Source organism: Mus musculus, chromosome 9, assembly GCF_000001635.26.
Source record: "Mus musculus strain C57BL/6J chromosome 9, GRCm38.p6 C57BL/6J".
Lineage (NCBI taxonomy): Eukaryota > Metazoa > Chordata > Mammalia > Rodentia > Muridae > Mus > Mus musculus.
In genome coordinates this window covers 81,889,564-81,903,793 of record NC_000075.6, presented here as the reverse complement: position 1 = coordinate 81,903,793, position 14,230 = coordinate 81,889,564, and the positions used below count along the sequence as shown (strand labels likewise).

Here is a 14,230-nt window from a genome sequence, read left to right as displayed (position 1 = left end):
GCTTTGATAATGAGAATGAGACTATACTGTACATTTTCCAAAGTTATCACCATGAACTCTGTTCATTAAATATCCAATATTTTTAAATATAAATATTGGAATCTAGAATCCAAAATTAAATTAAGAATCATCACAGATTTTTAATTTCTAATATAGCCTTAATTTCAAGAACCTATTAATATTGGGACATTTAAAAATCAGTAATACAATATACCCAAAGCTAAGCATAACCCTAAATATGAAAAGAATACTGAAATTTTCTGTAGGCTTAGGGACATAGCTAAAAAAATAGTGCATATGCTTAATATACATGAGTTCACTTTCTAGAACCAAATTAATAATAGTAATAAAATAATGAGTAACATTGTATAATAATGAGTTGAACTCAAAATAATAATATACTATAATAAATAAATGATAAAATAAATATTTAATGTAATAAAGTACTAAAATATTATGATAAAATAATATAATAGCAATGAGTTGAAATAATAAAGAAATAGGCAAACATCTAAGAATATGAATATACTCTAAACCCTTTTAGCTTCTGTTTCAAAGATGCTAACTGTCCATTTATTCTGCTTGGACTAATCTCCTGCGAGGTAGGACTCCAGAGATCAATCCTGCCTATCTGGGTCCTCAGGCAGATGCTAGACTTGCTCTCCATGCCCTGCATTAATTGTTCCAAGGGCTAAGAAGATCTCCAGAAACACACAATGATCCACAATAGATTTTTGCAAATATCAGCATATCTTCATGTATTTATTCTGCTATGACAGGTGCTGTGCTAAGCATCTGATTATACTGATGATTATTAACATAATTCCTGAAAGCATGATTCAGGTTCCACAGGACAGAGAGACTGCTTACACACGAATAAGTTACCTGATATGTGCTGTGAAAATGCAGACTCTGAGACCTACAACAAGGAAACTCAATCCAGTCTAGAGAGGTAGTCACAGTATGTAGAATAGTAAACTCTATCAGGAAAACTGAACATTATTTAGGCAGACAAAAAGGAGAGGGAGAATATGCCACCAGAAATAATGTGTGTACAAGCTTTGAGCAAGGCAATGGCAGACAGCAACATACGTGAAAAAGTTCCCCATCCATAGTACAAAAAGAATGTGATGGAACCCAAAGTGATGAGGCTGGGATAGAGAAGGAAGTGCCAACCACTGAAGAAGCTGTGGTCCAGCTTAAGGATTTGAGACTTCTTCCCAGGGCAATTAGAAAACCTGAGACTGCACACAAACTAGAGTAGGAAAAGTGGATGCTGCAAGAATCAAGGCACTCTAAATAGGAATAATTAAGCAAGATAAAGTTATACAGTTTAATTTGGATAATTAAGTAAAGCTATTTCCATTAGGATTGGCCAAATATGGAGAGAGTCTAGCATACATAGAAATCAGAGTCCACCTAACTCAAGAGGTTATCTGAGCACCTAATGAAATGTCCTAGAAGCCAGCTTCTGCAAAGAGGATGATTACATAAGCAATCAGATTCAGAGCCCTGTACCAGGAAGATGAGAGGAAGGTTGACTTCTGTCTGAAATGTTATCTTCATGGGTGAGCTCAGCCTCTGAAGATATAGCCTGTCCTCTGTGTCCTCATGTCTGTGGTCCTTCTATGTTCCTTTTGGGTCATCATTACTACAGAGACAACTTTAAAGGATCAACATTTCTTCAGGATGTGTTAGGATAATTAAGGTACCTATATTTCTTAATTTGGGACTTACATTACTAAAACTATTTGATATTCTAATCAGTTAAACTTTAATTTTCATTGTTTATATTCATGGATTTCTAATTATCTGATTAATTCAATTTTGTGTAATGTGTATGCCATTTTTAATATATAACTGTAAATTTCCTTTCATTATTCAAATTCAATTATCCAACAGAATCTCTATTGAGTACATATTTTTAATGCATGTATATTATCCGACTGTTTTAGATTAGCCACAATTTTAGCCAAATTTCAATTATGATCATATTCTATCATTTATCTAATGAGTGCTACATAATAACAGAGAAGTAAATGCTTATGTCTTCGTGGTCCACGTTCTCTCAGCATCTATAAATTAGTTCATATCTCAATATATAATATGAAGGTCACGGTTGTGTCTGCGAGACAGATTCTCTATACGTGGTCTGGCACAGGATAAGAACATAGAGACGGACTAAGGCTGAGTGAGCTACAATGAGGAGAATGGCACTGAGCTTACTAAAGCAAGCTCTGGCTCCAGTCTGGCTGAGTGTACACAAGACTGGGGTGATCTACGGCTCCGGTTCTGTTGCCTTGCTAGCATCAGCGCAGCTAGAACCATTGTGCTGAATCCACACCACACAGGATGAAAAGTAGAAACTGTAGAAGTAGTGAAGCCCTTAGGGTATGATTCTCCGGACAAAGATCAGCAAAGGAGGCCAGGGAGACAAGTACAAAAAAAAAAAAAAAAAAAATGTCAGCCAGACGGTTCACAAAGCAATCCTGGACACAGAGGCAAACAACAACAACAACAAAATAAAGCAAAAACAAAAACAAACAAAAAACTCAGCCATGTTCAACCTTGCATGTTGAACACCACTTGCACCCCTGTACTCACTTACTAAATAGATATGCCAATCAACAAATTAATTGGGTCTTCTTTTGCTTTTGTTTTGTTCTAGTCAATTGTTTGCTAGATTTATGCAGCTGTCATTTATGAAAGCATAAAAATTGTTGTATAAACAACATATACCCCATGCTGCTTCCCTCATTTGAATGCCAAGCAACTATGAAGGTACAAATACCTGATCAAAATGCCCCTCCCCAACTGTCACTAAAATTTTAATCTTCACAGTATTCAATAAAGCCCCTTGAATTTTTTTTAAATTATGGAAAAACTGCCACTGACATCTCATCTTTGACACTCTTATAGGTTAAGGACAGCAATTAACCCCTTCCTACTATGCTTTTACATTTCTTTTATCCATTTATTCAGCCCTAGATTAAATTCTGGCAAACATCATGAGGCCATCTTCAACAAAGCTCTTTGACTGAAGAACATTATTTTTCTCCCCTATACAATGGAGTAGATTCCTGGAGTAAGAGACACCGTGCTCGTTATTCATTCCACTCACTCATGACCTCAAACCATCCCTCAGAAATGAAGAATAAAGACTGTTAGCAGTACTTTAACCATTCTCTACCTTTTAAAAGTTCATTAGCAAAATCTGCCTCAGCTACAAGAGCAATGTCACCAGGATACTGGTTCATGTCATCCCCATAGTTTTTCATCCTTAGTATGCCAGTTAATGGCTACCACAGTCCCAAATCATCTCTTGGCTTGGCAGGGTACATACAAGAAACAAGAGGTTGAAGAAATGATTTTCTAGTCCCTATTTTCAAGGGCCTCTATCTCTTCATCCAATTAGCTACGTCCTCCCACATGCTTCCTTCCTTAACCAGAACTCTCAAAACCTCCCTAAGCCTTTTAAGGATCAACACACTGGATATCAACACATTTTCCAAAAATATGAACAACTTTCAAAAGAAAAAAGTTACCTACTGAATAAGACTTGTACCTGATACAAATCACTAAAAATGCTTGAGACAGATGCTATATAGAGTATTCAGGATTCTTTCCTTCCATCCCCTTCCCTCTCTTGCTGTCCTTTTTTTTTTTTTTTTTTTACTTCTACTGAACATTTCAGTAAAATAAACATATGGTATAATTCTAGAATCAGTTTCTGCTTATCTTATCCCTTCTATAGCATAATTCCCTAAGGAATACACTCATTAAGAAATTATTGAAAATCAATCAATACAAAAATATCTGGGATCCTAAGATGCTTTATAAACAAACCATTTCAGCTCTGCTTCATTTAATTCTAGATTTTTCTATTGGTTCAGTGGACAGTTGAAATAAATTATGTTCCATAGCCTATCAATTTTTCCAGAAGTATTCAATTCAGTATCCATTACGAGTCTCCAAACACTAAAGAAATCATTTCAAATATGGTGAAACACTGAAAACTCCAGAAAGAAATACTTAATAATATAAATATATTTTTACTATGTTTCTGATTCTTTGGAATAGGTTCTACCAAACAAGTCATTACATCCTTGCAAATTAACTATCTTTAAACAACCACTAAATTCTTATTTTACTTTCTTTTCATTTAACTCTTCATTTATCATCTCCCCTTTAATGGCTACTCAATTCCTGTACACACTAAGGTAGTCCTATTTTTAAGTTTGAGATTACAAGTAGAGAGACAGAACACGTCCAAACACCTGCATTGGAACACTGGACCTGAAACTCCAATATGAGGAAAACTTATTATCATTATGTAATTTTTGAAAATACCTCTTAGAGGTACTGTAAATGAAAGATATAAAACAAGTTATCACACAGTTCCTTAGTGTCTATAAATACTTACAAGTATCATGTGCACTATCTTGGTACTACAAATAGAATTTGGATGAGAAGCAATATTGTTGATACCATGGGATCTTATGATAGGCATAGTTCAAGACTGCAAGGATTTTTTTTACATTTTGTAATGGTATTAATCCTATAATTTAACAGAAAAAAGAATGGTTGATTATGTTTACTATTTGCTCACTGTGAATATTTTAGGAACAGAATATGGCTATAAATTATGCAGTATTAGAAGTTTATAACTATAATTCCAATTTTTATAATTAAATTTTATATAACTATAACTATAATTATACATTAAACTAAAATTATTTAAATTATTAAATTAAATAATATAATTATTAAGCATAAATTATATAATTATTGAATATAATTAATTAAAATAATAAATATGAATTATTAAAGTATTAACAAAACACCCATGGAAGGAGTTACAGAGACAAAGTTTGGCGCTGAGACAAAAGGATGGACCATCTAGAGACTGCCATATCCAGGGATCCATCCCATAATCAGCCTCCAAACGCTGACACCATTGCATACACTAGCAAGATTTTGCTGAAAGGACCCTGATATAGCTGTCTCTTGTGAGACTATGCTGGGGCCTAGCAAACACAGAAGTGGATGCTCACAGTCAGCTATAGGATGGATCACAGTGCCCCCAATGGAGGAGCTAGAGAAAGTACCCAAGGAGCTAAAGGGTTCTGCAACCCTATAGGTGGAACAACAATATCAACTAACCAGTACCCCGGAGTTCTTGTCTCTAGCTGCATATCTATCAAAAGATGGCCTAGTCGGCTATGACTGGAAAGAGAGGCCCATTGGTCATGCAAACTTTATATGCCCCAGTACAGGGGAACTCAAGGGCCAAAAAGTGGGAGTGGGTGGGTAGGGGAGTGGGGGGGAGGGTATGGGGGACTTTTGGGATAGCATTGGAAATGTAAATGAGGAAAATACCTAATAAATATATATATATATATATATATATATATATATATATATATATATATATATATATATATATATATATATAATTGTATTAACCTTTCAACCTGTCCTTACTTCTGGGACAGACTGACAGCTGGTCTGCTTCACAGAAGACACCATATCCTGAGGCATCCCAGAAGATCTGCTACATTCAGAGCATTTGGTAAGAACCCTCCTGAAGTACCTCAGCTGCTGCTGAAAGCCCATGGACTCAGAGACCCATCACTCTGCTAAATCCTGGCCCACCAGATACCACTCCCCTTCTGCCCGGTCCTTTCTGCTGGGACAGACTGTTAGCTAGTCTGCTCCCCTGAAGATACCACATCCTGATGCATCCCAGGAGATCTGCTGCACACAAGGCAACTGATCCCCAGCTTTTCTGCTCACCAGAAGACAGCACAGCTTAAAGTCATCCCAGGAGTTCCTCTGTACTCAGGGCAACTAGGCAACTGACACCAGTCTGAAGAACTCCTGGGAGCTTTGTGGCATGCAGGACAACTGACCCAACAGAGTGAAAGCCTCCCTGGATTTCTGCTGCACACAGGGAAACAGAAACTACAGTCCATAGGTCCCCCTGGAGAACAGCTTCACACAGGACAACAGCTTGACTGCTCCTCTGAATACCAAACAGTCTGAAGGCCACCCAGGGAATCTATTGCAGCCAAGACAACACATATGCAGCTTCTCTGCCCCTCTGAACACCCCCCAGTTGTAAGGACCCACAGGAGGTCTGCTACAGGCCTACCAGAAGACCTGAACCCAGGGACAAAAGAGGCAGACTCCAGACAGAGTCACCCAGACCAGCAAACACCAGGGATAACCAGATGGTGAGAGACAAGGGCAAGACTATAAGCAATAGAAGCCAATATATGTGGGCACCATCAGAACCCAGTTCTCCCACCCTCAAGCCCTGAATACACCAACATACCTGAAAATCAGGAAGCTGACCTAAAATCATATCTTATGAAGACAATAGAGTCCTTTAAGGATATAAATAACCCACTGAAAGAAGGAAAACACAGATAAACAGGTAAAAGCCCTTAAAAAGGAAACAAATAAATCCTTTAAAGAAATACAGGAAAACACAATCAAACAGGTGAAGGAATTGGATAAATTGGTCCAACACCTAAAAGTAGAAGTAGAAACAATAAAGAAAACACAAATGGGGGCAAACTTAGAAATGAAATACCTAGGAAAGAGGTCAGGAATTACAGATCTAAGTATCACCAACAGAATACAAGAGATAGAAGAGAGAATCTCAGGTGAAGAACCAGACAAGATATTAAGCATCTCACAACAAAGGCAAAAAGAGAGAACAGAAGCACATAAAGCAACCTCCAAAAAGAAGTATAACAGGAACCAACAGCCATCTGTCTTTAATATTTCTCAATATTAATAGACTCAACTCACCTATACAAAGACATAAGCTAATAGACTGGATATACAAACAAGATCCAGCATTTTGCTGCATATAAGAAACACACGTCAATAACAAAGACAGACACGTCTCAGAGAAAAATGATGGAAAAAGGTCTTCCAAGCAAATGGTCCCAAGAAAATAGCTGAAGTTCCATCCTAATATCCAATAAAATGGACTTTCAACCAAAAGTTATCATGTGTAATGAGGAAGAACACTTCATATTCATTAAAGGGAAAATCTACGAAGAGGAATTCTCAATTTTGAACATCTATGCCCCATATGCAAGGGCACCCACATTCATAAAATAAACTTTACGAAAGCTCAAAACACAAATTGAACCCTACAGAGTAACAGTGGGAGACTTCAACACCCACTCTCACCAATGGACAGATCAGAAACAGAAACTAAACAAAGACACAGTGAAACTAATAGAGGTTATGAACCAAAGGGATGTAACAGATGTCTACAGAACATTTTACCCTAAAACAAAAGAATAAACCTTCTTCTCAGCACCTCATGGTACCATCTCCAAAATTGACCAAAACAACCCTCAACCAATACAAGAATATTGAAATAATCCCATGCATCCTATCAGATCTCCATGGCTTAAGGCTGGTCTTCAGGAACTGCAAAAACAACAGAAAGCCCACATATACATGGAAACTGAATAGCTCTCTAGTCAATGATAACTTGGTCAGGGAAGAAATAAAGAAATAAATTAAAGACTTTCTGAAATTTAATGAAAATGTTGGCACATCATACCCAATGAAAGCAGTGCTAAAACAAAAATTCATAGCACTAAATGTGCCCTGGTAAAGAAACTGGAGAGATCTTACACTAGCACCTTAAAACCCCCCATGAGAACTCTAGAACAAAAAGAAGTAAACTCACAAAAGAGGAGTAGAAGGCAGGAAATAGTTAAAACTCAGGGCCAAAATCAACCAAATAGAAACAAAGCGAACAACAAAAGGAATCAACAAATGAAAAGCTGGTTCTTTGAGAGAATCAACAAGATAGATAAACTACTAGGCAAACTAACTAAAGGGCCCAGAGGAAGTAACCAAATAAACAAAATCAGAAATGAAAAGGGAAACTTAACAAGAAAATCAGGGGAAATTTTAAAAAATCATAATATCCTACTAAAAAAGCCTACATTTAACAAAACTAGTAAATCTAGATGAAATGGATGGTTTCCAAGACAGATACCACATACCAAAGTTAAAGCAAGAGCAGGTAAACTATCTAAACCGACCCATGTCTCATAAGGAAATAGAAGAAATAATTTAAAACCTCCCAACCAAATAAAGCCCAGGGCCAGATGGATTTAGTGTAGAATTCTATGAGACCTTCAAAGAAGACCTGATATCAATATTCCTCAAACTATTCCATAAAATAGAAATAGAGGAAAACTTCCTAATTCATTCTATGAAGTCACAATTACTCTGATACCTAAACCACACAAAGACTCAATAAAGAGAACTTCAGACTAATCTCGCTTATGAATATTGATGCAAAAATACTCAATAAAATTCTTGCAAACCGAACCCAAGAACACATCAAAACCATCATTCAAGTAGGATTCATCCCAGGGATGCAAGGTTGATTCAATATATAAAAATCCATTAACATTATCCACTATATAAACAAACTCAAAGGAAAAAAAATCACATGTTCTTTTCCTTAGATGCAGAAAAAGCATTTGACAAAATACAATACTCCTTCATGTCAAAAGTATTGGAGAGATCAGGAATTTAAGGCCCATACCTAGACATAATAAAACAATTTACTGCAAACCAACAGCCAATATCAAATTAAATGGAGAGATACTTGAATCAATCCCACCATAACAGGAGACAAGACAAGGATGACCACTCTCCCAATATCTATTCAATATAGTACTCGAAGTGCCTGCTAAAGCAATAAGACAACAAAAACAGATCAAGGGGATACAAATTTGCAAAGAAGAAACAAAGTTATCACTATTTGCAGAAGATATGATAGTATACATAAGCTACTCCAAAAATTCTACTAGAGAACTTCTCCAGCTGGTAAACAACTTCAGCAAAGTGGCAGGATATAAAATTAACTCAAATAAATCAGTAGACTTCCTTTATATAAATGATAAACAGGCTGAGAAATAAATTAGGGAAACAACTCCCTTCAAAATAGCCACCAATAATATAAAATATCTTGGAGTAACTCTAACCAAATGAGTGAAATATCTGTATGACAATAACTTTAAGTCTCTCAAGAAATTTATCTAAGATGGTCTCAGAAAATGGAGAGATATCCCATGCTCATGGATTGGCAGGATTAACATATTAAAAATGGACATCCTACCAAAGGAAATCTACAGTTGCAATGCAATCCCCACAGAAATTCCAACACAATTCTTCAAAGACATGGAAAAAGCAATTCTCAAACTCATCTGGAAAGGCAAAAAAAAAAAAAAAAAAAAAAAAAGAACCTGAGATTCTTCTACTTTACACCAATCAGAATGGCTAAGATCAAAACCTCAGGTGACAACACAAGTTGGCAAGGATGTAGAGAAAGAGGAACACTCTTCCATTGCTGACAGGATTGCAAACTGGTACAACCACTCTGGAAATCAATCTGGAGGTTCCTCAGAAAACTGGAAATAGATCTACCTGAAGACCCAGCTATATCACTCTTGGGAATATACCCAAAAGATGCCCCACCATGCCACAGGGGCACTTGTTCCTCTATGTTAGTAGTGACCTTGTTTGTGAGAGCCAGAAGCTGGAAACAACCCAGATGTCCCACAACAGAAGAATGGACACAGAAAATGTGGTTCATTTACACGATGGAGTACTACTCAGATATAAAGGAGGTCATCCTCAGTTTTGCAGGCAAATGGGTGGAACTAGAAAATATCATCCCGAGTGAGGTAACTCAGACCCAAAAGCACATGCATGGTGTGTACTCACTAATAAGTGGATATTAGCCAGGAAGAAAAAGAACAATATACCCAAGATACAGTCCACAGAACTCAGAAAGGTCAACAAGCTGAAAGGCCCAAATGAGGATGCTTCAGTCCCACTTGGGAGGGAGAAGAAAGCAACCACAAGAGGGGAGGGAGAGAGGAACCTGAGAGGGAAAGGGAACCAGGGCAGGGTAGGGGAACATGGTCTGGTACTGGATGGGGGAAAAGGATTGAAGCCCTTAGAGCCAGCAGAAAGAATGGAAACAGGCAGTCTGGGGAGATAGGAGTTTTGGGGGACCCTCCAGACTGTACAAGAGACCCGGGAGGTGAGAGACTCTCAGGACTCAAAGAGAGGGACCCTAGATGAAATACCCTACAGTGGTGAGAGAGAACTTGTAGAGCCTACGTCCAGCAGAAAGACAGGGCATCAAGTGATGAATTGGTTGCCTTCCCACACCCCAGAAAGAACCAACAAGCAGCTGAAAGAATCAGATGCAGATATCTGCACCCAATCAATTAAGAGAAGCTGTTGACCCCTGTGGTTGAAATAGAAAAAAGCTGGAAGAAGCTGAGAAGTCCAGAGACCTTGTAGGAGGACCCAAACCTGGACCCCTGAGATCTCTCAGACACTGGATCACCAACCAGGCAGCATATAGCAACTGATATGAGGCCACTAACACATATACAGCAGAGGACTGCTGGGTCTGTGTTCAGTCAGAGAAGATGCACCTAACCCTCAAGAGACTGAAGGCCCTAGGAAGTTTTATAGGTCTGGTGGGGTGGGGGTGGGGATTGGGAATCCTCTTGGAGACAGGGGGTATGGGGAGGAGCTATGGGATGTGGAACACTCAGAGGGTGGACCAGGAGGGGAATAAAATCTGGAGGAAGAAAAGAAAAGAAAAGAAAAGAAAAGAAAAGAAAAGAAAAGAAAAGAAAAGAAAAGAAAAGGAGGAAGGGAAGGGGAGGGGAGGGGAGGGGAGGGGAGAGGGAAGGGGAAAGGGAAAGGAAGAGGGAAGGGGAAGAGAGGGGAAGGGAAGAGGAAGGGAAGGGGAGGGGAGGGGAGGGGAGGGGAGGGAAGGGAAGGGAAGGAAAAAATAATAACATACATTAAGAAAAATATAACTTTAAGATATAATTATAATTGAATTACAATTTTATAATTATAATTTTATAATTAAAATGATAGATTTTGGTTTATACAATGAGATTTAGTAACATTTAGATAGGTACTCATCATGTTTTTCACATCCTGTCGTAATGTTTTCCACATACTAGTCTATATGTGATGTACATAATCCTTCCCAATTAGTGTCTCTGTACTACCTACTGCACACATGTGTTCAATGCTTTGGCACACACAAATATCAGAGTGCCTCCTTGCCTCTGTTCACCTTGGCAATGGTAGGCACAACCATCTTCTCCTGCCTTCACAGTTCAGGTCTCCCTGTAAGTTTTACACAATTACAATTCCAACTACTATTTATTGGTGTGTGTGTGTGTGTGTGTGTGTGTGTGTGTGTGTGTGTGTGTGTGCATGTGCGTGTGTGTATGCATGTGTCTATGTGTCTGTGTTGTCTTCTGATACTGGACCCTCCTGTCAGCAGGCCTCCTCCTAGGACTTCAGGTCCCGTTTGAAGCCACTTTGCTGCTCTGACTACCACCTAGGCAGTGTGTTGGTGGTTTGGAATCCAACTACTATTTAAATGCTAAGAAAAAAAAACCTGAAAATATGTTTTCTGTTCCTGCCTGCTCATCTGCTCTGAGTTTTCTGACCATGTATCTACCTCCCCTCTATATTTCTACCCACACTAGACTCTATCAGAAAATTCTACACTCCATTTTACCTGTTTTGTCTGTTCACACAGAAATGATTACAATCCATTTAACAAGGTAGAGTGGGAGGCTCAAAATTCTTAAATTTACCCATAGCCAGTCTCTGAACTTATTCCCAACAAACATCAGAAATATTTATTTTGGAAAACATCCAAAAACTCATTTGTCTTTTAAGTTCTGATTCTTATGAACCTAGTTTGATTCATTAAACTTCACACAAGATGTCTTAGTCTGTTTTCTGCTATTACACTTGAAACCGGACTTATAATAGGTAAAGAATACACATTTATTCAGCTGATACATTAAAAGGTCACAGCTAAGTGGCTACACCTGGTAATAATTTTCCGGTTACTAGGGACTCTCTGTATAGTTCATAGATCTATGACCGAGTCGAGAATCACAGGGTAAGAGTGTAGAACACAGAGTCCAACTTGTCATTAATAACAGACCCACTCTGATAATAATCCATTAACATACTAGTGAAGTCACGTTCTATGGGATCCAACTGCCCTTACCTCCCCACAGTTTGCACGAAGGATCATGGCCTTTGGAGACAGCTTACAGAATACTATTCCTATCATCCATTCTCCTCCTCAATAGACTTAGACCCTAGATCAGGAGGTAAGGCAGCACCCACGCAAACCTTCCACAGAATGGCTCATGGAAGATGAAATGGGGAAAGCAACATGGTCAGGGGGAAGCTCGCAAAGGAGATGACATTTAGGAATAACGTGATCTAATTTAAATCGTGGTCTGACTTACATGTTTCTTTGCCTCAGTTACCAGAATTGTTTCCTAATCATCCTTCTGCTTCAAAAAAAAAAAATATATTCCTGAATGAAATGAAATCATGTGATGTATGTTCCTGTTTGCACTAGGGAACCAGTATAATCTCTAATAAAATCCCCTGTAACGTTCACAGGGGTCCTAGTGGGGACAATTATATAGTGAACGTAACAATAATGACAACTTTCCTCAGTTAATACTTAGGGCCTTTCTGAGCTTTCTGAAGGCAACTCTCCTTCTTTCATCTTTTCATCGCCAACTTGGTTACTGGAGCTCTGGTTATCCAAAATGCAATGCTAATGGGATTCTGAGTGGGGTGCACTCTCTACTCCTCTCTCTTAGCTCATCCTCTCTCTTTTGCTAGATCCTCTGAAACAATTTCATTCACAAGTATACAGATCTGGAGCAGCAGACCTCCAAAATCTTCCAAAGAATTAGGCAGGATGAATGGCTTCTTTGGCATTTGATCAATGTTTCTATTACCCTCTATTGGAATACATCACAACTGGGTTAATTTTAGGTCTGTTTCTTCTACTAGAAGGTGGGTGATCAATAGAGAAAATAATGCCTCATCTTGCATGTTTTGGGACCTTAATTCCTCCCCAGAGCTGGTACTTTGTCAGTTACAGTTATTATAAAAGAGAAAATAAAATAGTAGAATTAAAGAATGAGATTTTAAAACGAATTCTTCATTGACCACAGACATTATTGTCACTGAGTGGCAGTATGAATGCTGTAAAATACTCACAGCCCTGGGTTCAATCTTTATTACCATAATCATAACAATGATAATACAGAATTTTCACTCTAGAGTAGCTTGCGTCTGTTAAGTTAATCTCCTAGTCTAATGTGGTTTCTTCATTAGGCAGGAACAGTATCTTGTAATGATTAACTAATTAACTAAAGGAAAAAAAAGTCTATTGGAGCAAGAGGATAATGTCTATATTTTCAAAAAAACCTCTCAAGTTTGTAATAAATTCCTAGCTAATTATGGTATAACGGGTTCATAGATTGCTGAGAAGTGACTCACATACCATTCTTAAACAATCCTGAGGAAATCCTACTCAGGAGAAGTTTTTGACGTAATTGTAGAACTTCTGCTTCTAAGGCTTCAAGTTTTGATTTCCATGTGGACTCCTTCTGGGTCACCAAGGAAGCCAGGTACTCTGTATATTCTCTGCTGCTTCTGTCTGCTGGTTTTGAGTGGATAATCGCCAACGCCAGTGCCAGCTTTGAAGTTTTCAAATACCATGGCTGAATATCCATCTTGGCTTTTGTCCCTATCATACAATGAAATAAAAGTACAAAATTTCCTTTTAACTTTTTATTTGAACAAAATAGATCTTTCAGAGCAGGGCTAATTAAAAAGTTCATAATATAAATTGATTCCAAGGAACAGAAACAAAATTCTCAAGAACTAAAAAATAGTAAGAGTCTTTATGGGCTTTCCCAGTTCACTTTAACATATCTATTGATGTCTTTGTTCAATTCATGTTTAAATAGTCAAAGTAGTGAGACTTCATGGGTGTAGCTTCTGGTGTTACTAGAAAACACAATCTCAGAGGCTTCAACCAGATGCAAAGAACTAGGAAAATAAGGAATACTGACAATAGGACAAATAGTCTTCCCTGGGGAAGGACAAAAGAACTGGTTATCCATTCCAAATGGTCAGGCATGAAAACAAACATGAGTAACATTGACAGGCTGAGCACAGGTTGTTGTTAGCAATAGATGTATATATGCACATATACACATATATGTGCAGTGACAATTAATGAATAGGAAGCACAAAAAGTTAAAAGATAAAAAGGAGAAGTATATGGAAAGATTTGGAGGGG

At 37.8% G+C, this 14,230-nt stretch overlaps 1 protein-coding gene across 3 annotated transcripts in view; it reads right to left on the bottom strand.

Moving 5' to 3' along the window:
• The window catches only part of Mei4 (meiotic double-stranded break formation protein 4), a 342,338-nt gene that overhangs the window by 302,214 nt on the left and 25,894 nt on the right, over window positions 1-14,230 (bottom strand). For 2 of the 3 annotated variants that reach the window (NM_001357477.1, NM_175213.4), the window contains exon 2: window positions 13,427-13,672. The exons of the other annotated variant lie outside the window; for it this stretch is intronic. In NM_001357477.1, coding sequence (NP_001344406.1) covers window positions 13,427-13,658 — 232 coding nt within the window. In that variant the 5' untranslated portion in view covers window positions 13,659-13,672. The remainder of the gene's footprint in view (window positions 1-13,426; window positions 13,673-14,230) is intronic. 3 annotated transcript variants of the gene reach the window in all.